The 27169-nt window shown below is 40.2% G+C and overlaps 1 protein-coding gene across 2 annotated transcripts in view; it reads right to left on the bottom strand.

The window, feature by feature from the left end:
* GRAMD1C (GRAM domain containing 1C) overlaps window positions 1-27169 on the bottom strand; it is a 110506-nt gene that overhangs the window by 46783 nt on the left and 36554 nt on the right. The window contains exons 6-7 of one of the 2 annotated variants that reach the window (XM_066241392.1): window positions 22667-22747; window positions 999-1117 (exon numbers count right to left, since the gene is read on the bottom strand). In XM_066241392.1, coding sequence (XP_066097489.1) covers window positions 999-1117; window positions 22667-22747 — 200 coding nt within the window. Of the gene's footprint in view, window positions 1-998; window positions 1118-4855; window positions 5172-22666; window positions 22748-27169 lie in introns of those variants that run through there. The other variant, XM_066241391.1, reaches the window with a different exon arrangement.

Genomic DNA, 27169 nt, shown 5'->3' with positions numbered 1-27169 from the left:
GCTTTAGAATTTTAATGCATTGTCCTCAGTTATTTCTATTGCTATGACTTCAATTACCATTACACAAAATGCACTTTTACTTGCACAGGTTTAAAAAAATGTCCACTCTTCCAAATGAATTCCCATCAGTCAAAAATAATCTCTTTCTAATCTAAATTTATTGCATTATCTATTGCTCCTTTTGGCCCTTATCATTTTCACCCTTGTATTATATATAATTATTTGCATTCCCCATAGTACTATAAGCTCCTTTCACTAATGCATTCAATATTTGTTGAGTGCCAACTACACCTCAAGCATTCCTCTAGAGCAGGGGTCGGGAACCTTTTTGGCTGAGGGAGCCATGAATGCCACATATTTTAAAATGTAATTCCGCGAGAGCCATACAACGACCCGTGTACATTACGCATTATCCAATAAAAATTTGGTGTTGTCCCAAGAGGACAGCTGTGATTGGCTCCAACCACACGCAACCATGAACATGAGCAGTAGGAAATGAATGGATTGTAATACATGAGAATGTTTTATATTTTAAACATTTTTTTTTATTAAAGATTTGTCTGCGAGCCAGATGCAGCCATCAAAAGAGCCACATCTGGCTTGTGAGTCATAGGTTCCCAACCCCTGCTCTAGAGTATTCTTGAGGGAAAGTTATCCCTCAAAATACCTACAGCTAATTTACTTTATTGTTACCTATAAGCACAGAGATGTTTCTAAGTATTTCTCCAGATCCTTAGACAAAAAACTTTACTAAAACCATGCTTTAAGCAAATCCTAGGTGACACAGTTACAAAGACATACTTCCTTATACATCTTGTATTTGCTCACCAATTTAGCAAACTATTCACTGTCCTTACCTTTCACTCCATTTCACTCCAGAATACAGAGGGAAATTTCACCCAAGGGTCAGTTCATAGAAATTATATATTAATAAAGTTTAAAATAATTCTGCTTTGATTAATAATTAGAAATCTTGACATTTCAGAATGTTGCTGTACCTTGACTGCACATTATCCTCAATCGACAGGGACAAGTTCTCCATCTCTTCAGAATTTAAGCCTAGCTCAGTGCCATAGTTCTGCTGGAGCAACTGCCAGAATTCCTGTCTGGTCAAGCTCTAAAAGGACAGAAAAATTATACTGAGTACTGGACAATGTAAGACAGTGTAACATGGTGATTCAAACATGAATTTTGAAGTCAAAATGACCTGTTTTGCAGCTACCAAATGTATGACTCTGGTAGTTACTTGACCTTTATAGATGTCAATTTTCTATAGCTATAAAAAAATGGGTTAACTGAACTTTTGCAGAGTTGATACTTGGAATAAATAAAATAATGATTTTAAAGTACGTAATATAATAACTGCTGTAAATGAAAAGAAAGATGTTTAAAATTTTCTTTTTATAAAATAATATAGCCCTGGCCAGTTAGCTCAGTCAATTAAGAGCATTGTCCCAAAACAACAACGTTACAGGTTTGATCCCTAGTCAGGACACCCACAGAAGAAAAAAAAATGCACAACTGAGTGCAACAACAAATGCTTCCCTTCCCACTCCCCTCTCTCCCCTCTTCTCTCTGTCTCTCTAAAAAAATCAATTTAAAATAAATTAAGCCCTGGCTGGTGGTTTGAGCATTGTCCTGAAGCATAGAGGTTGTCGGTTCAATTCCCCGGTCAGGGCAACATACAGGAGCAGTTCGATGTTCCTGTCTCTCTCTCTCCCTACCTCTCTCTCTCTCAAAAAAAAAAAAAAAAAAAAAAAAGTTCATGGTTTCTGGCCATTATTAATCTGCAACTTAAATTCTGCAATTCAAACAGTCTACCATGACCACTGGATCACCATTTAGAGTTCCCATCATCAGATAAAACCTATCCTCTGAATTCATAAGATAGGTGAATATTTTAACCATTTTAAAAACCTTAAATTAAACTTTAAATTATTTTTTTCTAAAATATAAAATGCTAGAGGTTGGAATTCAGAATATTTTCTTTGATTTACCTTTAATAAATCCCAGCTCATTCTTTCTTTGTAAGTATCATATCAGTGTTAAGATCATTTAACACAAAATACTCATATTACATAGCAAAACAAAAACAGTAATAGTATGATAACTAATGGTCTTATTTCTAGAAATATTACTGATGGTTAATCACATGATTAAGCAGGGTAGAAGGAGATAGCATAACACCTGAAGCAACTGATGACGGCAAGATTTTTTTTTAAATTTTATTTTAGAGAGGAGGGGGGGGGAGAGGGAGGGAGGGAGAGAGAGAGAGAGAGAGAGAGAGAAAGAGAAGGGGGAGGAGCAGGAAGCATCAACTCCCATATGTGCCTTGACCAGGCAAGCCAGGGTTTTGAACTGGCAACCTCAGTGTTTCCAGGTTGACGCTTTATCCACTGCGCCACCACAGGTCAGGCGGCAAGATCCTTTATCTGTAATGATTGCTGATGGTTGGGGGTGGGGGTGGAGGAGGCTATGGGAGGGATAAACGGTCATGGATGAAAAATTGACTTCAGAGGGTGTACAGAGATGTGTTGTAGAATTGGGCACGCACTTGAGGCCCTGGCTAGTTGGCTCAGCAGTAGAGTGTTGACCCAACTTGTGTAAGTCCCCGGTTAGATTTTTGGTCAGGGCACACAGGAAAAGCAACCATCTGCTTTTCCCTCCTCTCCTTCTCCCTCTACTCTCTCCCTTTTTCTCTCTCTCTTCCCCTCCCACAGCCACGGCTCGATTGATTTGAGCACATTGGCCCTGGTGCTGAGGATGGCTCCCTGGAGCCTCTCCCTCAGGCACTAAAAATAGCTCAGTTGCGAGCAGCCTTAAATGGGCACAGTGTCAGCCCTAGATGGGGTTACTGGGTGGAACCTGATTGGGAAGCATGTGGGAGTCTGTCTCTTTATCTCCCGTCCTCTCACTTAAAAAATAAATTAAAAATAAAAGAATTGGGCACTTGAAACGTGTATAATTATGTTAACCAGTGTCACCTCAATAAAATCAATTAAAAAAAGAGTCTTTATCTCTCTCATTCATTCGATAGGTATTTACTTAGAACCTATCTAATGTGTATCACTGCACTAGATGCTAAGAAGGATAAAATGTTCTCAAACAAGTTACAGTACAGTTGAAGAAACACAGGAGACTTTCAAGTAAATTAAATATGGCAAGCTATGATATTATTATATACTTTGAGTACCGGTGGAATCAACACTGTAATAAGAGATACTACTGTGGGTCAGGGTGATATAAGACTTCACATTGGAGAAAGATCTTCAGCTTAGCTGAAAGAAGGACATGAATGGGGGAAATGGAGAAATGAGAAAATTTTGGGAAAGGAAAACCAACATACAAATATAGAGTAAATACATAAAGAACTTAAGTCATATTTGTTTTGAAGTCAGGTAATAGTTTATCAACCTAATTGGAGTAAACATTTTAAGTTGGGAATTAGTAGGAATAAATATATAAATTAAATGGAGCCAAAACATACAGATGCTCCCTGATATTCCCTACAACAAATACCACTTCCTTCTCTCTTCTTGTTACCTCTCTCTGCCTAGTAGCTATGGTATCTTTGTTACATTATATAATGCTTCAGACCTTCATTATATTGGATGAAACCTCAAAGACATTAAGAATAAAATGTTTGCACTTTAGGCTGCTAGTTCCCAATCTGCTGTGCCCAGACTACTAGGGTTCTACAAGAGTAGCTGATAAAAGTTCAGATAATATTACCAGTATTTCAAGTCAAAAAAAGCCTTACAGTTACCCACACAAAAATTACTCAAGCTATGTAAAACATCAGGCCTCTTTGTTTGGAACTGTATTATATTAACCTGGAGTGGTTATGTCAGACTGATTATAAACTCTCATTAGAAATAATGTACAGTCTACAGCCATACCACCCTGATTGCGCCCGATCTCGTCTGATCTCGGAAGCTAAGCAGGGTCCGGCCTGGTTAGTACTTGGATGGGAGAAATAAGGTACAGCTAATAAACAATCAAGTTCTAACATTTTATTATTTAATATATACCACTCTTTTGTTCGATGAAATGTCTTTTGAAGCATAGCATCTATAAAAAAAAATAAAAAGTTTTAAAGGATCATTAGTGGTAGAGAAAGTTAGAACCAGTGTCCTTGATCCTAACCCCAAACATGTATTTTTTTACTTCCACTTCATAGAAGCCATTTGTGAACTTTTTTTCATGATAGCAGTTATCTCATACTAATAATTAACTCACTCTTCCAAAGACATTAGCTTCGAAATACTTCTAGTGTCATAAATGGATGGTTAACATCATGAAGAGAAACAAGCAACATTTTAATATATTTGTGGAATATTCACCTGTTATAAAAACTCTTCAGAAAGAACAGATATTAAACTACATCAAAAACAGACTAAAGCAAGTAGATAAGCCAATGATAAATACTCAGTTTTCTAAGAGTGAAAGAAATGAAACTTATAAGTAAAATATTAACAACAAAACGTCAATTTTATTTGACTACATAAATAAATGATTTAAATATATTATTGAATACTATCAGGACATTAATAGCATGGTAATCTCAATATTTTTTAACCTATTAGCTTTTTAAAATGTATATAAAAGGTTAATGTAAAACAAAATGGAACTCACAACTCACCAGCTTATAGATTTGCTAATTTGTTAAAAATGACACTTTCTTCAAAGTTGGCTAGAAGTCACAAAAATGTGGTTATTTACAGTCATGCTGAATATTCAAACATTCAAACCTATCCAGGCTGATACTCACTGTTCTTTCAATAATCAGCAGCAGAAATGAGATTAAGTAACCTTTAAAAACAACCTCAATTTTACACAAAGACTGAGCACCTACCTGCAAACAGTGGAGTCTCCCCGTTTCAGCCTGCAGAGTACTTTAACAAAATAAAGATGAACCAAGGTAATCAGATAAGGCTCAAAAGTCAGAAGATCAATTTCTGGCCCAGAAAGCTTTGTATTCTAAGTATTATTCCACAACAGAGTTCCAAATATTTAATGACACTTATGTAAAATCACTGCTTCAATCTTCTAGTTTGGTATGAGAAGCTTTTCATTATAAAAGACAAGTTGTATTGTAGTTTAAAGCACATTATTTGTCACTTCCTGGTTTGTAGTATCAGCATTCTTTCCAAGGTGGCAGGTCAGAATGCAGAATTGGAAGTTATACCTCACTCTACAGGTTCCTAAGCCACACCTACTAGAAGAGATAGGTAAACAGGGTTTCATTAAAGGGACAGTTCCCAATTTTTCTGATTAGAAACAATAAGATGCAAATGAAACTATCTTGCTTATGCTCAATTATAGAAAATGCCTGTTGCAATATTAATCTCATTTTAAAATTAAATATATTAACGGTTAAATTTTCTTCTCCATGCTCATACTTTCTATTCAATTCTAATAATGTCATTATTCCTTCTTCATGTACCATCTTCAGAACTGATGTAGCTGCCCCAGCAGACTCCTGCATTAACCCTTTACAGGTATCAAAGACTGAATCTCCTGAGTGTAATAAACGGAATGTAAGGAATTAGCAGGAAGAGTGAGCCATTCAAATGGAGCAATTCTAATAAACACATAGCACATATTTCATCATGGGAAGTTTACATCATGATTACTCAGTAATTCTTTCCTTTAAAAATAGTTTTTACTTTATTCAGAATATTTCCTGTCAGGGACATGGATTATAAGAAACACTATAGAGAGTCTCATCTAATAATTCCAATTTACTTCCCAGAAGAAAAATTTTCTTCTAAATGAATCAAAGGTTGCCGGAAATTCTACCTAGTTGCTCCATTTGATTTAGTAAGGTCTGCAGACATGATAAATGCTACTAATGAACTGAAAAGATCAACCTTTTGGGGGGAGTGTTGCAAAGATCTAATCATTTTAGACAACAACAGAATAGGGGCCAGAGAGACAGTGGAGAATGACACTCACTCAAACTGAAGAAAGCACCCAGGGGGAGGGGCCGAGGGGGGCTGGCTGCCACTGTCTAAAAACTAGTGCTTTTGACATATGGTAGTTCTCACGGACTGAAACTGTAGCTAGATATCCTTATTCTACTATGGTAGTCAAACAGCTATGAGGAAAATGTACATTAACTTTGCTGTAAATAATTTGTATATACTTTCGCTAATTATAAAAGTTCTTGTAGTAAACCACTGGTATATAGAACAGAGCTAAATGCAGAATAGGCTTAAGAGGGCAAATAGAACCTAAGACTGAGCCTCAAGAAAGCCTGGCCAGCCCTGGCTGGTTAGCTCAGTCTGCTGGAGCATCATCCTAAAACACCAAGGTGCAGGTTCAATCTCCACTTAGGTCATGTATAAGAAGCCACCGATGAATGCACGACTAAGTGGATCAACAAAAGGAATGCTTTCCCTCTCTTTCTCTAGCTCTCTAAAATCAATTTTTTTTAAATGTGTACAAGTTACTAAAAAAAAAAAAAAAAAAAAAAAAAGAGCCTGGCATGCAATGGCTGAGTAGAAGAGGAGTGGCCAGCAAAAAAGAATGAAGGAAATACCAAAAAGGTAAGAGGGAATTCCAGGAGGAATGCTGTGGAAATCAAGGAAAGAAGGTGTTGCAAAATAGAGGGGTGTGCAGTAGTGTGAAATGCTGTTGAAAGATCGAGTGAGACAAGCACTTTTATGGCAGATGCAGGCGTGCGGAGGAGTGCAGCAGCCTGACGAGCCAGGTCATCTTTACTGACGCTGGCGCCGGCAGAAGTGAGGAAAGGAGAAGAGCTGAGTCAGTGGGGAAGGGGCAGCAGCTGCCTCATGAAGGCCCCACATGTCATGCTAAACAATAGGGGGTCTCCACTGCCAAAATATAAACCACCACCTACCAGTTTCACATAGAAAAGGAGAAAGTTCAGAATTGTGTTTTTAAAAGATAAACTTTTTGTGGGTATTTATCCAAGGAATATAAAAATACTTACTAATTCAAAAAGATATATGTACCCCTGTATTCATCACAACATTATTGTAAGTGTCCATTTACAGATAGATGAGCAGATAAAGATGTGGTACATCTAAACAATGGAATAGTTTTTAGCCATAAAAATAAAAGGAATATATTTCAAAGTCAGGGAGTGTGAGAGTACGAGCTTTTTTCTCTTTTTCTCAGGATTACTTTGGCTATTTGGGACCTTTTGTGGTTCTATACAAATCTGATAATTTTTGCTCTATTTCTTTTTAAAATTTTGAAGGGAACTGCATTAAATCTCTGTATTGCTTTGGGTAATAGGGCAATTTTAACTATGTTGATTCTTCCAATCCATGAACATGGAATATCTTTCCATTTCTTTGTGTCTTCTTCAATTTCTTTTTTTTTTTTTTTCATTTTTTCTGAAGCTGGAAATGGGGAGAGACAGTCAGACAGACTCCCGCATGCGCCCGACCGGGATCCACCTGGCACGCCCACCATGGGGCGACGCTCTGCCCACCAGGGGGCAATAATCTGCCCATCCTGGGCGTCGCCATGTTGCGACCAGAGCCACTCTAGCGCCTGGGGCAGAAGCCACAGAGCCATCCCCAGCGCCCGGGCCATCTTTGCTCCAATGGAGCCTTGGCTGCGGGAGGGGAAGAGAGAGAGAGGAAAGCGCGGCGGAGGGGTGGAGAAGCAAATGGGCGCTTCTCCTGTGTGCCCTGGCCGGGAATCGAACCCGGGTCCTCCGCACGCTAGGCCGACGCTCTACCGCTGAGCCAACCGGCCAGGGCCCAATTTCTTTTAATAATACCTGTGGGCCCTGGCCGGTTGGCTCAGCGGTAGAGCGTCAGCCTGGCATACAGAAATCCCGGGTTCGATTCCCGGCCAGGGCACACAGGAGAAGCGCCCATTTGCTTCTCCACCTCTCCCCCTCCCTTCCTCTCTGTCTCTCTCTTCCCCTCCTGCAGCCAAGGCTCCATTGGAGCAAAGTTGGCCCGGGCGCTGAGGATGGCTCTACGACCTCTGCCTCAGGTGCTAGAATAGCTCTGGTTGCAACAGAGTGACGCCCCAGATGGGCAGAGCATCGCCCCCTGGTGGGCATGCCAGGTGGATCCCGGTCGGGCGCATGCAGGAGTCTGTCTGACTGCCTCCCTGTTTCCAGCTTCAGAAAAATACAAAAATAATAATAATAATAATAATACCTTGTGGCTTTCAGTTTATAGGTCCTTCACATCCTCTGTTAAGTTTATTCTTAGATATTTTATTCTTTTTGTTGCAAATGCAAATAAAATTGGGTTTGTTTTCATTTATTCTTCTGAAATTTCATCATTAGTATATAGAAACACAGTGGATTTTAAATGTTAATTTTGTATCCTGCAACTTTAATATATTTGTTTATTATTTCTAATAGTATTTTGGTGGAGTCTTTAGGGTTTTCTATATAAAGAATCATTTGCAACAACATGGATGGATTGTGAGGCTATCATACTGAATGAAGTAAGTCAGATTGAAAAGGACAAAAACTACCCGATTTCACTCATATGTGAAATGTAAAACAAAAAAAGTAATAAACTAACGAAACAGAACAAACTCGTAGAGACAACAGAAAGGTGGTTACCAAAGGGAAAAGGGGTGGGAGTAGGGCAAAATGGGTAAAGAGGGCCAAACCTAATGTTAACAGAAGGAAATGTTTTTGGTGCTAAGCACACAATGGAGTATGCTAACATAAAATTATAATGTTGTACACCTGAAATTTATATAATGCTATTGACTGATGTTACCTCAATAAAATAAATAAAACATACACTTAAAACTACTACTATTTTGTTAACAACTTAAAGGACAGATTAGAGTGTTAAAAAGAGGCAGAAAAAGGCCGTGGCCAGTTGGCTCAGTGGTAGAGTGTGGTAGGCCCGGCATGTGGAGGCCCCAGGTTCGATTCCCGACCAGAGCACACAGGAGAAGTACCCATCTGCTTCTCCATCCTTTCCCCTCTCTTTTCTCTCTGTCTCTCTCTTGTCCCCTCCTGTAGCCAAGACTCCATGGGAGCAAAGTTGGCCTGGGCACTGAGGATGGCTCCATGACCTCCGCCTCAGGCGCTAGAATGGCTCCGACTGCAGCGGAGCAACGCCCCAGGGCGGGAGGGTGGGGAGGATGTCTAGCATCACCACCTGGTGGGCATGCCGGGTGGATCCGGGTTGGGCACAGGTGAAAAGATTATGTTTGAAAACCTAGTGCAGGAAGGAAAGAAAGAGAAAAGAAAAAAAGAAAGGCAAAACATTTAAGAAGATCAGGGAAGGTGTACTGAGACGAGGCTGGAGTGGTAGGCTCGTCTCTATACAAAACTTTTAGATTTTTATTCTAAGGGAAATGGGTATTAAACAGGAAAGTAATATTAACAGGTATACAGTTTTAAAAAGAGATAAATTTGGTTATAGTATTGTTTAGAGGTTAAAAAACTGTTTCTGTAAAAGGCCATGTAGTAAAAAATTTAAGTTTTGTGGGCTACTGGGTCCCTGTTGCAACTCCTCAGCTCCGCTTGTTGCAGTGTGAAAGGAGCCGAGGACAATACATAAACAGTAAAAAGTTATTATTGGACACTGGAACTTGAATTTCATATAATTATGTCATAAAATATTATCCTTCTATTGACTTTTTATAAAATCATTTTAAAATGTAAATCCACTCCTACTTTGCGAGCTATACAAAAAACAGGTGGCAAGATTGTTTGGCTCTGGTATAGAACACAGAAGTGGGGCGGGGCTTACACTAAGGGCCTAGAGACTTCTTTTAAACCATGGTTGCATAGTTCTTTAGAAAAGACAGAAAACATCAATTGTTTGTATCAATGAATGGAGCTGCCACTATCCTCTGGTCTCACAAATCCCAGATACCTCAATGTCCAGAAAAAGAGTGCTAAACTTAAAAAGGTTGTTAACTAAGCGTAAGTGCTATAAATGACTGCTTGAATGCCATAGTAAGCTCAGTCAGATACCTGCAATGAACTACCCTGTCAGAAGCAATGCATCAGAGGAAGCTTAGGAATGAAAAAAGTGTACCTTTAAAAGCCTCTATCTTGAAGCCACCATATTTGCCTCCATCTTTTTTCCACTCTCGTGGATTTATTTTATTGCAAAAATAAATGCGCACACACACACATACAATTTTTAAATAATTTTTTGTATTTTCCTTCATTGAATAATCTTTTTCTAGATTAATTTGCTTTGTTTTTAAGGCCCTCTCTTGTAAGAAGTATGCAAAGTAAAATAGATTTACTTCTACTCTCAGAGTCCCTAATTACAAGTAAACATGAATATTCTGAACTTAAATTCCCTAGTAATATTTTGACTATATATACCTATTATTCAAATTACTTATGTTGTTTCATGTAACTCCAGTTACGCTGTGTACTTTATAGATTTTGCTTTTTTCTTTCTTTTTTGTAATAATATTACAAAAGATTTTAAAAATCTAACCCAATATGACTTTATCACTTTCAAAACTACAAGGCAACGGAGGCTTTTAAAATTACATACACTACTGGCCCTGGCCAGTTGGCTCAGTGGTAGAGCGTCGGCCTGGCGTGCAGAGGTCTCGGGTTCGATTCCCCGCCAGGGCACACAGAAGAAGCGCCCATTTGCTTCTCCACCCCTCCCCCCCTCCTTCCTCTCTGTCTCTCTCTTCCCCTCCCACAGCCAAGGCTCCATTGGAGCACAGATGGCCCCGGCGCTGGGGATGGCTCCTTGGCCTCTGCCCCAGGTGCTAGAGTGGCTCTGGTCGCAACAGAGTGACCCCACGGAGGGGCAGAGCATCGCTCCCTGGAGGGCAGAGCGTCGCCCCTGGTGGGCGTGCTGGGTGGATCCTGGTTGGGCGCATGCGGGAGTCTGTCTGACTGTGTCCAGCTTCAGAAAAACAAGTAAAAATAAAATAAAATAAATAAATAAAATAAAATTACATACACTACTAAAATGAAACCAAGCACCTAGCACTGTGCCAGGCATCTAATACCTAATAAGTGAGATTTGCTATTACTGGTACAGATATTAGTATGTTTTAAAAAATTGTTCATCAATGATCTCTAGGAGCATACGGGAAGGGTAGTTTTGTTTTTGTTTGCTAGTTCCTTTTTCTGGGTGAATTCTACAACGTTTAAAATTTCAGTTGGGACAGTTTTAAAACTGACATCTTTCAATTTTCATTAAGTTCTCTATAGTATTTAACAAACAGTATACATTAAAACATTGATTTTTGTCTTAGCATAGAATAGAAACGGTCACCATTCTGTTTATTAAAACAAAAGTATAGTGTTCCCTTAAAATAGTTGCATGTTTAATATTAAAGGTAGATAAGTTACCCCCAAATTTGAAAGGTATAACTGCAGTAAAGATAGTGGCACTCCTCATGCACGCCTCAAGAACACAGGTCCGGTCAGGATCTTTGCACAGAGGATTCGATTTTACTCCCAGCTTGCCAATGCAGCGTTGCTCAACTAGGACGGCCTCAGAAGTTTCCTAGAATTCCCTTTCTCCCACTTCAAAGGGCTTTTTGCTTTTTTACATAAAAGTTCAGATCCCAGTTTCTCCCGTGGCTCATCTGTAAACCTGAACTTTATGACCTCCCTGGAGGCATCCGCTTTCATTCCAATTTACTCTGTGATTAGTGCAAATCTGATTTGGGGAAGGCAGAGAACCAGGGCATACCCGAGACTGAGGGAGTGACCTGGGGGATCCCCAGGGCACTCGGAAAAACTTGGCAGTGAGGGACAGGGTTCACCAGGACACTAGGGCAACACTTGTTTTCACTCCCTGACAGTAAGAGTAGCCACTGTAATTATAACAATGCTTCGGAACGTAGCGGGCCTGTAGTGGAAGGTAGGAAGCTTCCCGCAACACTACCTGGAAGTGCGGCGTGGAGTTGTGGGGCCCGCACATCCTCTGTGCAGCGGCTCCAGACTGTCGCGAGTGTCTGCCAGGCCCCGCGGGTCCCAGCACCCGCGAGCCCGGGGTCCTGAGCATCCTCCAGGCCAGGAGCCTGTGCTAGGGAGTCCCGGGGAGGCCAGGCGCCCAAATGCCAAGATTCAAGGTACTGTACTAAGGGTTTGCATTTGGAGAGTCCCTGCCATCCTCGTCTATTCATTCAAGGAGGGAAAACCCGCAGGGTTCGGCAAGCTCCCCCACCTCCACCCGCTTCTCTCCGCACTCCCCTCCCTGTCCGGACTTTCAGGCCAATTCTGTGCGTCCTACGCACTTTCAGATAATGAAAGCATCCTAGTAGGGGAAGACCCTGCTCCCCACAACCCCCAAACGCTGCCAGAAAGTTCAAAAGCCATTCAACCCGATTCCCGAGCCCCCGGAGAAAGAATTGGTCCACTCCAGTGAGGGGCTAGCTGGGCAGTGAGGGAGGGAAGAGGAAAAGAAAGTTCAGACCAGTCACGATAAGCTTCCACTACAAAGCAGGGGCCTTTCTTATTAGCTGGACATCTCGACTCTGCCCCCAAGCCATTCTTTAAAATAATAGCTCTATTGAGCTATAATTCACTAACATAAAATTCACTATTTACAGTCTACAATTCATAAGTTTTTAGCATATCCAGAGTTGTACAGCTATCACCACTAATTTTAGAACATTATCATTGACCCAAAAGATAACCAAATTCATCAGCAGTCATTCCTCATTCCTCCCTCCCCAGGCAACAATTTTTTTTCAATTTCTATGCAATTGCCTCTTCTGAAAATTTCATAAAAAGAGAATCATATAATGTTTTCTTTAGGGCTGGCTTTTTTCACATAGCATAATGTTTCAAGTTTCACCTCTGTTGTAACATGTATCACTACTTTACTCCTTTCTACAGCTGAATGGTATTTCACTGTAGGACTATACATTTTGTTTATTCATTCATCAGTTGATGGACATTTTGGATGTTTCCACTTTGGGCTATTATGTAAAATGTTGTGAACATTCCAGTGCAAGTTTCTGATGAACATGTTTTCTTTTTTATTATTATTACTGAATTTATTGGGGTGACGTTGGTTAATAAAATTGACAGGGTTCAGGTGCACAGTTCTACAATATATCAACTGTGTACAGCAGAGGTCCCCAAACTACGGCCCGCGGGCCACATGCGGCCCCCTGAGGCCATTTATCCGGCCCCTGCCGCACTTCTGGAAGGGGCACCTCTTTCATTGGTGGTCAGTGAGAGGAGCACATTGATCATCTTCATTAGCCAAAAGCAGGCCCATAGTTCCCATTGAAATACTGGTCAGTTTCTTGATTTAAATTTACTTGTTCTTTATTTTAAATATTGTATTTGTTCCCATTTTGTTTTTTTACTTTAAAATAAGATAGGTGCAGTGTGCATAGGGATTTGTTCATAGTTTTTTAATAGTCCGGCCCTCCAACGGTCTGAAGGACAGTGAACTAGCCCCCTGTGTAAAAAGTTTGGGGACCCCTGGTGTACAGTATGTCATTGTCTGTTCACCACCCCAAGATGTCTTCAATTCTCTTGCACATAAACCTAGAAGTGCAATTGTAGAGTCATATAGTAACTCTATGTTTAACATTTTGAGAAACTGCCAAACTGTTTTTCATAGTTTTCAGAGTTTTACAATCCCACTAGCAATGTATGAGGGCTCCACTTTATCCACATCCTCAACAACATTTCTTTTATGATTTTTTTTAGGTACCAAATTTTCTTAAAAAGCAAACTGCTTATTCAAAAGTGATCATGAAACAAATCAAAATTAAGAGCAAGGAGGATACCCCATAATAAAAGGCTGAGTTTCATGTAGTGAGAGAATTAAAACAATCTATGGGCCAGTGAGATGTTTCTTGTCCCTCATCAGCATTTCCTAATGTCTTTTTCCTTTAGCCATCCCAGTGAGTGTGCCGTGGTACCCCTGTGGTTCTGATTGGTGATTCCCTAGTGGCTACTGACATGGAGCATCTTTTCCTGAGCTTATGGATCATTTTTTCTTTGAAGAAATGACTATACAAGTCCTTTGCCCATCTTTTAATGGGTTATTTGCCTTTTTCTTGTTGAGTTGTAAGAATCCTTTATTTATTTTGAATACAAATACCTTATCAGATATATAATTTGTAAGTATTTTCTCCCAATCCATGAGCTGTCTTTCATTTTCTTCATGGACTCTTTCAAACGTAAAAGTGTTTGTTTGTTTTTCATTTTGATGAAGTCTAATTTATATTCTATTTTGTCACTTGAGCTTTTGGTGTCATATCCAAGAAACCACTGACTCATCCAAACATTATGAGGATTTATACCTACAATTTCTGCTGAAGTTTTAATACTTTAAGATTATACATTTAGGTCTGTGATCCATTTTGAGTAACATTTTGTATATGGTACAAAGTAGGGATCAAAATTCATTCTTTTAAAATGTGGATATCTAATTGCTCCAGCACCAATTAGTGAAAAAATTATTCTTTCCCCTTTAAATTGTTTTGGCCCCCTTGTCAAAAGTCAATTTATGTTTGATGTCTATAAGATTCCATTTCTGGATTCTCAATTCTATTCCATTAATTTATATGTCTACATTTACACCAGTAAATTTATGCCTTGATTACTGCAGCTTTGTAGTAAACACTGGAATCAAGAAATGTAAGTCCAGCCCTGGCTGGCTGGCTCAGTGGTAGAGCGTCAGCCTGGCGTGCAGAAGTCCCGGGTTCGATTCCCGGCCAGGGCACACAGGAGAAGTGCCCATCTGCTTCTCCACCCCTCCCCCTCTCCTTCCTCTCTGTCTCTCTCTTCCGCTCCCGCAGCTGAGGCCCCATTGGAGCAAAGATGGCCCAGGCGCTGGGGATGGCTCCTTGGCCTCTGCTCCAGGCGCTGGAGTGGCTCTGGTCGCAACAGAGTGACCCCCCCCTCCCCGGAGGGGCAGAGCTTCACCCCTGGTGGGCGTGCCGGGTGGATCCCGGTCGGGCGCATGCGGGAGTCTGTCTGACTGTCTCTCCCCGTTTCCTGCTTCAGAAAAAAAAAAAAAATGCAAGTCCTCCAATGTAATGAACTGAACTATATCCCCCAAAATTCACACATTGAAGCCCTAAGCTCCAATTTGACTATACTTGGAGATATGAACTTTAAGGGGGAAATTAAGGTTAAATGAGATGGTTATGGACTGAATTGTGCTCCTCAAATTTTATATGTTGAAGCTCTAACTCCCAATGTGATGGTATTTGGAGATGAGGCATTTGGGGGGTAATTAAGTTTAGATGGGTGACTGAGGGTGGGATTAGTGCCATATATAAAGACAACAGAGAGTTTGTTTCCTTCCTCTCTCTCTCTTTCCCCATGTCAGGTGACAGCAAGAGGGCAGCCACCTGTAAGTCAGAAAGTGTTCTCACCAGAACCCAACCATGTCGCATCCTGACCTCAGACTTCCAGACTCCAGAACTATAAGAAAATAAATTTCTGATGTTTAAGCCACCAAGTCTATGGCATTTTGTTATGGCAGGCTGAGCTGACTAAGACAGAGATCACATGAGTGAGGCCCTAATGTCATAGGACGGGTGTTTATATAAAATGAGGAAAAGACACCAGGAGCATGCATAAACAGAGGAAAAGCCATGTGAGGGCACAGTGAGAAGGCTGCGAGCCAATGCGAGTGGTCACACCAGAAATGCACCCTGCTGGCACCGTCATCTTGGACTTCGAGCCTCCAAACTGTGAAAATAAATCTCTGTTGTTTAAACAACTCAGTCAAGTCTGTGGCATCTTGTAATGGCAGCTCTAAGGAAAACTAATTTATCGAACTTGATTCTTCTTTAGCAAGATGGTTTTGGCTATTCTGGATACCATGCATTTCCATATGAATTTTAGGATACAATTGTCAATTTCTACAAAAATGCCAGTTGAAACCCAGAAATAAACCCACACCTTTATGATCAATTAATATTTGACAAAGGAGCCAAGAGTATATACAATGGAGCAAAGATAGTCTCTTCAATAAATGGTGCTGGGAAAATTGGACAGGTACATGCAAAAAATGAAACTAGACCACCAACTTACACCATATACAAGAATAAACTCAAAATTGATGAAGACTTAAATGTAAGTCATGAAACCATAAAACCCTAGAAGAAAACACAGGCAGTAAAATCTCAGACATCTCCCATAGCAATATTTTTGCAGATACATCTTCTCAGACAAGTGAAATGAAGAAAAGAAATAAAAACAAATAGGACTACATCAGACTAAAAAGCCTTTGCACAGCAAAAGAAACCATCAACAGAATGAAAACATAACTCACTGTATGGAACAACATATTCACCAATATATCTGACGAGGTGTTAATAACCAAAATTTATAAAGAACTTACAAAACTCAACACCAGGAAGACAAACAATGCAATTAAAAAATGGGCACTTCTCCAAAGTAGACATACAGATGGCCAACAGGCATATGAAAAAATGCTTAACGTCACTAATCATCAGAGAGATATAAATTAAAACCACAATGAGATATCACCTCACACCTGCCAGAATGGTTCTCATTAACAAGTCAACAAACAACAAGGCTGGTGAGGATGTGGAGAAAAGGGAACCCTCCTGCGCTGCTGGTGGGAATGCAGACTGGTGCAGCCACTGTGGAAAACAGTATGGCAGTTCCTCAAAAAATTAAAAATCAAACTGCCTTTTGACCCAGCTCCCCCAGTTCTGGGAATATATCCTAAGAATCCTGAAACACTAATTCAAAAGATGATATGCACCCCCATGTTTATTGCAGCATTGTTTACAATAGCCGAGATCTGGAAGCAGCTCAAGTGTCCATCCGTAGACGAGTAGATTAAAAAGCTGTGGTATATACACATGATGGAATACTACGTGGCTGTGAAAAAGAAGGAAATCTTACCTTTTGCAACAACATGGATGGACCTGGAGATTATTATACTAAATGCAATATACTAGGCAGAGAAAGACATATACCACATAATCTAACTTATATGTGGAATCTAATGAACACAAAAACTGATGAACAAAGTAAAAACAGAGGCATGGACATACGGAACAGATGAACAGCTGTCAGAGAGGAGGAGGCTGAGGAGACTGGAAAAAAGAAGGTGAAGGGATTAGACAAAAAGTATATATACATCACACACAGACACAGACAGTAGGTTGCAACAGGCAGAGGGAAAGGAGCAGTGGAGGTCAGGGAAGAAGGGCAAAGGGGAGGAAAATGGGGACAGAAAGGGACTTTCTTGTGGTAGGGGTGCATGATGTGGTGTGTAGACGGTGTTATATTGAGCTGTACATTTGAAACCTATGTGGTTTGGTGAACCATGTTGTCCCAATAAATTAAAAATAAGTTTCTAAAAACTGCCAGTTGGGCTTTTGCTAGGGATTGCATTAATCTGCAAATCAGTTGGGAGCGGGTAGAAACTGCCATATTAACAATATTAAGTATGCTGATCTGTGAACATGAAATTATTTTCTTTTGTATTTTTCTGAAGAGAGAAGCGGAGAGGCAGTCAGACAGACTCACGCATGCACCCAACTGAGATCAACCCGGGGTGCCCACCAGGGAGCGGTGCTCTGCCCATCTGGGGTGTTGCTCCGTTGAGGCTGGGCCAACTTTGCTCCAGTGGAGCCTTGGCTGTGGGAGGGGAAGAGAGACAGAGAGAAAGGAGAGGGGGAAGGGTGGAGAAGCAGATGGGTGCTTCTCCTGTGTCCCTTGACCAGGAATCGAACCTGGGACTTCCACACGCCAGACCGACGCTCTACCGCTGAGCCAACAGGCCAGGGCCTGTGAACATGAGATTCTTTTCATTTACTTGTCTTCTTTAATTTCTTTTACAATGTTGATTAGCTTCCAGTATGCATGTTGTACAGCTCTTTCCCTAAAGTTATTCACAGGTATTTTCTTCTTTTCTGATATTATTGTAAATAAACTGGTTCTTTGTGAGCCTATAGAAATATAATTGATTTTTGTGTTTTCATAATATATTCTTAACCTTGCTGAAAATATTAGTTCTACTAGGTTTTTATTGGCTTCCTTAGAAATATATATACTATAAGAACTATTCTGGCCCTGGCTGGTTAGCTCAGTTGGTTAAGAGCATCGTCCCAAAGCAACAAGGTTGTGAGTTCGATCCTGAGTCAGGGCACACACAGGAAAAAGGCAGTGAATGCATAACTGAGTGGAACAACAAATAATGCTTCCTTTTCCCCTCTCCTCTCTCTCCCTTCCTCTCTGTCCCTCTGAAAATAAAAAAGAAATGAAGGCCTGGCCAGATAGCTCAGTCGGCTGGAGCGTCCTCCCAGAGCTGGAGGCTGTCGGTTGGATTCCCCAATCGCTGCACATACAGCAGCTCCGTGTTCCTGTCTCTCTCTCTCTCCTTGATTCTCTCAAAAAAATATAGCTAGTAAACAGATATTGCCTTGGCTGATTGGCTCAGTGGTAGAGTATTGGCCTGCGTGTGGAAGTCCTGGGTTCTATTCCCAGTCAGGGCACACAGGAGAAGCAACCATTTGCTTCTCCACCCCTCTCCTTTCTCTTTCACTCTCTCTCTTCTCTTCTTGCAGCCATGGCTTGAATGGTTTAAGCAAACTGAACCCCGGTGCTGAGGATGGCTCCATGGCCCCGCCCCTGTGCTAACATAGTTCCGTTGCTGAGCAATGGAGCAGCAGCTCCATGGGCACAGCATCCTCAGGTAGAAGGCTTGCGGGAGTCTGTCTCTTTGCCTCCTCACCTCACTTAATTAAAAAATATATATATTGACTATCACAAAGGGTAGATATTAAACAGATATTTATTTATATTTTATATTATATAATTACTTATATATCACATATATTATATATATATGTCATATGCCAATGGAGATAGTTTTGTTTCTTCACTTTTAAACTAGATGTGTTTTACCTTTATTTTTCTTGCCTAATTTCCCTGAACAGAAGTGGCAAGAAGGGCCACCACTGTCTTATTCCTGATCTTAGAGAGAAAGCATTAGCTTGTCACTATTAAATATATACTGCTCACAAAAATTTGGGGATATTTCAAAATGAATATGAAGTTATAAAATATCCCCTAATTTTGTGAGCAGTATTAGCTGTTAGCTTTATCATGTCAAAAAAACTTCCTTCTGGCCTGACCTGTAGTGGTGCAGTGGATAAAGCATCAACCTGGAAATGCTGAGGTCGCCGGTTCAAAACCCTGCGCTTGCCTGGTCAAGGCACATATGGGAGTTGATGCTTCCAGCTCCTCCCCCCTTCTCTCTCTCTCTGTCCTCTCTCTCTCTCTTTCTCTGTCTCTCTTTCTCCTCTCTAAAATGAATAAATAAAAAAAATTAAAAAAAACAAAAAAAAACTTCCTCCTAGTCCTAGTTTTATGTTTGTTTGTTTTTTATCAGGAAAGGATGTTGGACTTTGTCAAATACTTTTTCTGCATTGATTGAGATGATCATGTATTTTCTGTCTTCTATTCTACTAAGATAGTGTATTACATTGATTGGTTCTCATATGCTGAATCAACCTTGTATAAATCCCACCTAGCTCTAGCATATAATCTTTTCTGAGGTTGCTGGATTTGGTTTGCCATCATTCTGTTGAGGACTATTTATATATTCATAGATATAATGAACATAAACATTGTAGTTTTTTTGTGATGTTCTCTGGTTTTGATATTGGTTTTTGTTTTTGTTTTTTTTGGTGACAAAGAAAGAGACAGAGAGAGGGACAGATAGGGACAGACAGACAGGAAGGGAGAGAGATGAAAAGCATCGATTCTTTGTCATGGCACTTTAGTTTTTCATTGATTGCTTTCTCCTATGTGCCTTGACCGGGGGCTACAGCAGACGGAATGACCCCTTGCTCAAGCCAGCAACCTTGAGCTCAAGTTGGTGAGCCTTGCTCAAACTAGGTAAGTTCGCGCTCAAGCTGGTGACCTCGGGGTTTCGAACCTGGGTCCTCCACGCCCCGGTCTGACACTCAATCCACTGCGCCACCGCCTGGTCAGGCTGATATTAATTGTTGACTGCTCATGAATTAACTTGTGTTTCCACGCCCAAACGTTGTTCGGCTCACAAGTTAATGTGTGTTTGCACTTGCATTAGCTATTTCAATTTTTGAAACTCAGGGTAATACAGGATTATTATATTTGTGTCTTCGCCTTGAGGGTCAAAGTTCAAAAAAACCCATCCCGTTCTATATTCTCATGCAAACTCCTTTTCTTCCCACTCCTCCAAGCATGAGACAGCAAAATCGAAGATACCGTAAACAAAAACAATCAGTGTCGAGCTGCCTATACTTGGTCTGTCTTCTAACCGCTCGCAGTTTGAACATACATATCAAGGATATTGTAAAGTCGTTCTTTGTCGTGTTCACTCCAACTAGAATGTGTAAAGTGTGTGTTTCAAAAGGAAAGTGCAGTGAAACCAGATATATTTGCAAAACGTTGGGTACCATTACATGTTGGTGATGGCTACACAGTATACCACACCAAAAAAATTACTAAAATATATAATAAGTATAAAATATAATATGTAACAGATATGTACAAAGTTTCATTTAAATTCATTATGTATCAATAAAGCATACTGAAGTTTATTTAGATTGTTTCACTTTCATAGACAATTATGAAAAAATAGCTGGTGACATGAGGTAACTTTTGCGTAAAATTGACGATCAACAATGTGTTAAGGCAATACTGGCCTCACAGAGTGGGAAGAGAAGTCTTTTCTCCTGTTCTACTTTTGGAATACTTTGTGAAGGACTAGTGTCAATTCTACTGTAAACATTTGGCAGAATTCACCAATGAAGCTCTCTGGGCCTGGGCTTGTCTTTGTGTTTAGATTTTTTATTATTAATTCCATCTCTTTCTTGTTATCAGTCTATTCATATTTTCTTTCACTGAATCAGTTTCAATAGTTTGTGACTTTCCAAGTTTTTGTTCATTTCATTTAGGTTAACTAATTTGTTGGTCAATTTAGCTAAAGGTTTGTCCATCTTGTTGATCTTTTCAAAGAAAGAACTTTTGGTTCTGTTGATTGTTTCTATTTTTCCTTTTTTTTTTTTTTTTTTTTTACAGAGACAGAGAGGGATAGACAGGGACAGACAGACAGGAACAGAGAGAGATGAGAAGCATCAATCACCAGTTTTTCGTTGCGCATCGCAACACCTTAGTTGTTCACTGACCGCTTTCTTATATGTGCCTTGACCGCAGGCCTTCAGCAGATGGAGCAACCCCCTGCTGGAGCCAGCAACCTTGGGTTCAAGCTGGTGGGCCCTCGTTCAAACCAGATGAGCCTGCGCCCAAGCTGGCGCCCTTGGGGTCTCGAACCTGGGTCCTCCACATCCCAGTCCGATGTTCCATCCACTGCGCCCCCGCCCGGTTAGGCTATTTTTCCATTCTTTATTTGATTCATTTCTAATCTTTTTTTTTTTTTATTTCCTTGCTTCTATTTATTTTTTAGTTTAGTTTGCTCTTCTTTTTCTTCCTCATGGTGGGAAGTTAGGCTATAGATCTGAGATCATTCTTTTTTAATATATGTGTTTATATCCATAGTTATAAATTCCCTTCTAAGTACTGTCTCTCATAAGTTTTTTTTTTTCTCATAAGTTTTGGTGTGTGTGGTTTTGTTTTCATTTAACTCAAAGTATTTTTCTAATTTTCCTTATGGTTTTTTTTTCTTTCACCTATTGGTTATTTAGGAGTATTCTGTTTAATATCTATGTTTTGTGAATTTCCCAAATTTCCTTCTGTTATTGGTTTCAAACTTCATTCCATTATGGTCAGAGAATATATTTTGTATTATTTCAATCCTTTTAAATATATTAAGTCTTGTTTTATTACCTAGCATATGGTGTATTCTGGAGAATGTTCCATGTACACTTGAGAAGGATGTACATTCTGTTGATTGGAATGTCCCATAAATGTCTTTTAGTTTTAGTTAGCTTACAGTTTTGTTCAATTTCCTTGTTGATCTTCTGTCTGGTCATTCTGTCCATCAGTGAAAGTGAGGTACTGAAAGCTCCAACTATTTTGTTGAATTATCTATTCCTCCCTTCAACCCTGCCAGTTTTTGTTTCATGTATTTTAAGATTTGTTATTCAGTACCTATAAGTCTGTAACTATTACAAATTCCAGAAAGATTTATCCTTTTATTATTATAAAACATTCTTCCTCATCTCTATTAATTTTTGTCTTAAAGTCTATTTTATCTGCTATTACTACACTCTAGCTCTCTTTTGATTTTTGTCTGTATGGTATATATTTTTCCATTCTTTTATATTTTATCTGTTTATGCCTTTAATTCTAATTTGTCTCGTATATACAACGTATAGTTAGATCATGTCTTTTCCATTCTGCCTATCTCTGCCTCCTGATTGAAGTGTTAATCCATTTAACAATTTAATGTAATGCCTGCAATTTTGTTATTTTTTCTAGGTGTTGTGTCTCTTTTTCTCCTCTATTCTTCCATTACTGTTATGTGTTAAATAGATAGTTGTAGCAAACCATTTAAATGCCTTTAATGGTTCTTTTACTATATTTCTAAAGTTATTTTCTTAATGATTACCCTGGGGATAACAATTAATACCTTAAGTCACAACTATAGATTTTGTTTGCTTCAAGTTTCTTCTTGGAATTTAAAGTCTAGTCAAAATCAATTCCAGAAAAATGAAAAAAGAATTCTCAACTCACACTGTTCAGGTACACACTGGGCGACTGTTATGATAACAAGTGCCTGTGTCTGGTATGAGCACTTACCTTATCTAATAGTGCATTCTGCCACAATCTAAAGATACTGATGTAACTTCTGTCCCTGGCACCAAAAGACGTAAAGAAAAACTAAAAAGAAAAATAGTATAATTTCAGAGTCATTTTAAAATAGGGGAAAGTATTGTCATGAAGGTTTGCTGGCACTTGTATGGGCAAAGCAAACTAGTAGGTCACCACTGACTATTTTACATACCATTTTTGTTTAAATTTTTGCTACAATAGATGAAAAACAGATGATTGGTACATTAACAAGGTGTCTTTCAAACTGTATCTTACAGCAGATACATTGTATCTATACTTACTAGGGAAAGGAGCTTGAAATAGGTAGCTATTTATGTTCATTATAGTTTAAATATAAAAATCAAAATAAATTTATGAAAAAATTAAATTTTTATTTATTCTAAACTTTGCAAATAGATATTATTTGGTAGCCATTTAAGACTAGTATACACAAAGAATAAGAAAGAATACAATGGGTTTCAGAGATAGATTATTTTAAGAATCTTTATTTAAAATTATATCATCTTTCACACTCTTCTCAAAAATCTAGAAATATATAATTTCTGTTAATTATAGATATAAAACAGCCATAATAACAATAAACTTTGCTTTGAACGTTGTAGAAGAAAAATAGCATCTTTCAATCTATAAATCCATGTTTGCCTTTAACCCCATTTCTTCTTATGCATTTCAGTGGATTTTGGCCGCACTAAATAGTTTCTCAGTGTATCATCTTTTCCAATCCACTAGTAAAAGACATTTTAAGAATAAATGCTTATTTTTAGAAATGAGAAAGCTCAGTTCTATGTTTCATTTATTAAAGAAAATGTCAAACTAATAATATTTTGGGTGTTTACATTTTTCATACAGAGATATTAAAGTGCAATTTTCCAATTAGTAATAATTGAAACTTTGCTATATAAAAGTCTCCATAAAGCAAAACTGTGTGTGTGTGTGTGTGTGTGTGTGTGTGTCAGAGACAGAGAGAAGGACAGACAGGAACAAACAGGAAGGGAGAGAGATGAGAAGCATCAATTCTTCATTGCAGCACCTTTGCTGTTCATTAACTGCTTTCTCATATGTGCCCTGATCAGGGAGCTTAGGAGACTGAGTGACCCCTTGCTCAAGCCAGCAACCATGGGGTAATGTCTATGATCCCACGCTCAAGCCAGGGACCCCGCATTCAAGCTGGTGAGCCCACTCTCAAGCCGGATGAGCCCACGCTCAAGCCTGCAACCTTGGGGTTTCGAACCTGGATCTTCCACATCCCAGTCTAATGTTCTACCCACTGCGTCACCACCTGGTCAGGCCATAAAGCATAACTTTTAATATAGCCAGAAGCTCTTCCAAACAAGATTACATACATAACATGTGACCTAATGGTCACTACTTACTGTTCCCTATTTCCTTTTCTTAGACTAAACTTTTTGCTTTTTGGATTGTAATAACCTTACAACCCTGTGTTCAGATATACAGATAAGAAAAAAAATCTCCTATTCCCTCTCCTTTCACCACAGTGCTATGCTGAATAATTCCCAGTTCTTAAACTAAATACCTTGCTATCAATGTTATCCACTCTTGTATACCACCACCACATTCTGAACTCCTTACCAGTCTCATCTTTCTAGATAATCTATGTAAATTCCCATTTTATTACTTGCTATATATCCAACTTCAAAATTTTATTAATAAATCTTGGTTCAGTAATAGCTTTAATTTGAGAGGAGTTTTGGATAATGATCCTCCAAGCTGTGGTTTAGCATTTAGGTTCTAGCATATGTTCTAGCATAGAACATATGCTAGAACCTAAAACAACTAAAAGTACCACAATTAACCCTCCTTTTACCGCAGAGTGCATGGAAAGGGCAAATAGTTAGAAGTGTAGATGTTTTCCCAGGAGGGTGGAAAAAGAGATCATTGACTCAAAATGGTGAGGCATTTAGGGTCTCTGCAATTAAACTGCCCGCATTCACATCTTGGCTCTGTCATTTCATTCTATGACTTTGGTACACTTTTTTTTTCTTTAGTTTCCTTATCTGCAAAGTGAGAATAATTATAGTAGGATTATTGTGAGATTTAAATGAGAAAATATATGTAAAGACTTAAAACGGTGTCTAGAGCAAGCACGTTCTGCAAATGCTGATTGTTCGAATTAGTAAAATTAAAATACCTGCCATTCTATCACCTAGATGAGGAGCAGTCACACAGGGGCTAAGTAAGAAGGCGCGGTCAGGCTAGTCACCGCAGCATCATTGGTAACAACGAAACACTGGAAACAGGCCCTGGCCGGTTGGCTCAGCGGTAGAGCGTCGGCCTGGCGTGCGGGGGACCCGGGTTCGATTCCCGGCCAGGGCACATGGGAGAAGCGCCCATTTGCTTCTCCACCCCCCCCCTCCTTCCTCTCTGTCTCTCTCTTCCCCTCCCGCAGCCAAGGCTCCATTGGAGCAGAGATGGCCCGGGCGCACTGGAGTGGCTCTGGTCTCGGCAGAGTGACGTCAGAGGGGCAGAGCATCGCCCCCTGGTGGGCAGAGCATCGCCCCTTGGTGGGCGTGCCGGGTGGATCCCGGTCGGGCGCATGCGGGAGTCTGTCTGACTGTCTCTCCCTGTTTCCAGCTTCGAAAAAATACCAAAAAAAAAAACCAAAAAAAAAAACAAAAACAAAAAAACACTGGAAACGAACTACTGGTCAAGAAAATCATGGTAAATCCAATTTCTGAAACACCACACAGCATTTTAATAAACAAAGATAGGTCTATCTCTATGTGCTAACCTGTGACTCCAAGAGATAATGTTAAGTTCATTTTTAAGAAAGAAGAACTTGGCCCTGGCCGGTTGGATCAGCGGTAGAGCATCGGCCTAGCGTGCGGAGGACCCGGGTTCGATCCCCGGCCAGGGCACACAGGAGAAGCGCCATTTGCTTCTCCACCCCTCCGCTGCGCCTTCCTCTCTGTCTCTCTCTTCCCCTCCCGCAGCCAAGGCTCCATTGGAGCAAAGATGGCCCAGGCGCTGGGGATGGCTCTGTGGCCTCTGCCTCAGGCACTAGAGTGGCTCTGGTCGCAACATGGCGACGCCCAGGATGGGCAGAGCATCGCCCCCTGGTGGGCATGCTGGGGGATCCCAGTCGGGCGCATGCGGGAGTCTGTCTGACTGTTTCTCCCTGTTTCCAGCATTCAGAAAAATGCAAAAAAAAAAAAAAAAAAAAAAAAGAAAGAAGAACTGAAGAACAGCATGTATAAAATAGTGTTTACTTTTTTTAAAAAAATATTTTATTTATTGATTTTTAGAGAGAGAGAGAGAGAGAGAGAGAAGGGGGAGGAGCAGGAAGCATCAACTCCCATATGTGCCTTGACCAGGCAAGCCCAAGGTTTCGAACCGGCAACCTCAGTGTTCCAGGTTGACGCTTTATCCCACTGCGCCACCACAGGTCAGGCAATAGTGTTTACTTTAAACAAAGCAAAACTATGCCGTTAGACATACACATAGATGTATGTATAAACAAAAGAAGGTCTAAAAGGTCTGAAAACATACATACCAAATTGATAACAGTGTTCTCTAAAAACAAAGCAACAGGATTGCGAATTATAGGCATGAAAAGAAGATGTTTAAGAATCATCTGATGATTTTTTAAGCAATTACAGGACATCTATGTGGTTGAGGAGTGGCAGAGAAGATGATGTATTAATTGTACAATTAAGAGTAACTTTTAAAATGGTGACCTGGAATGCTGAGGTTGCTGGTTTGAAATCCTGGGCTTGCCTGGTCAAGGCACATATGAGAAGCAAGCAATGAACAACTAAAGTGAAGCAACTATGAGTTAATGCTCCTCTCTCTCTCTCTCTCTCTCTCTCTCTCTGAAAAATAAATAAATAAAATATTTTAAGAAGTAAAATAATTTTTTTAATGCCCTGGCCAGATAGAGCATCATCCCAAAGCGCAGAGGTTGCCAGTTCGATCCCCAGTCAGGGCACATGAAGGAACAGCTCAATGTTCCTCTCTCTCTCTCTCTCTCTACCCCCCCCTTACTCTCACACTGAAATCAGTAAATTAAAAAAAATTTTTTTGCCCTGGCCGGTTGGCTCAGAGGTAGAGCGTCGGCCTAGCGTGCGGAGGACCCGGGTTCGATTCCGGCCAGGGCACACAGGAGAAGTGCCCATTTGCTTCTCCACCCCTCCGCCGCGCTTTCCTCTCTGTCTCTCTCCTCCCCTCCCGCAGCCGAGGCTCCATTGGAGCAAAGATGGCCCGGGCGCTGGGGATGGCTCTGTGGCCTCTGCCTCAGGCGCTAGAGTGGCTCTGGTCGCAATATGGCGACGCCCAGGATGGGCAGAGCATCGCCCCCTGGTGGGCAGAGCTTCGCCCCTGGTGGGCGTGCCGGGTGGATCCCGGTCGGGCGCATGCGGGAGTCTGTCTGACTGTCTCTCCCTGTTTCCAGCTTCAGAAAAATGAAAAAAAAAAAAAAAAAATTTTTTAAAGAGTAACTTTATTTTAGCTCTT

Source organism: Saccopteryx bilineata, chromosome 8 (assembly GCF_036850765.1).
Source record: "Saccopteryx bilineata isolate mSacBil1 chromosome 8, mSacBil1_pri_phased_curated, whole genome shotgun sequence".
Lineage (NCBI taxonomy): Eukaryota > Metazoa > Chordata > Mammalia > Chiroptera > Emballonuridae > Saccopteryx > Saccopteryx bilineata.
The sequence above is the reverse complement of the archived record's forward strand: the minus strand, read 5'-3'. Positions and strand labels throughout refer to the sequence as shown.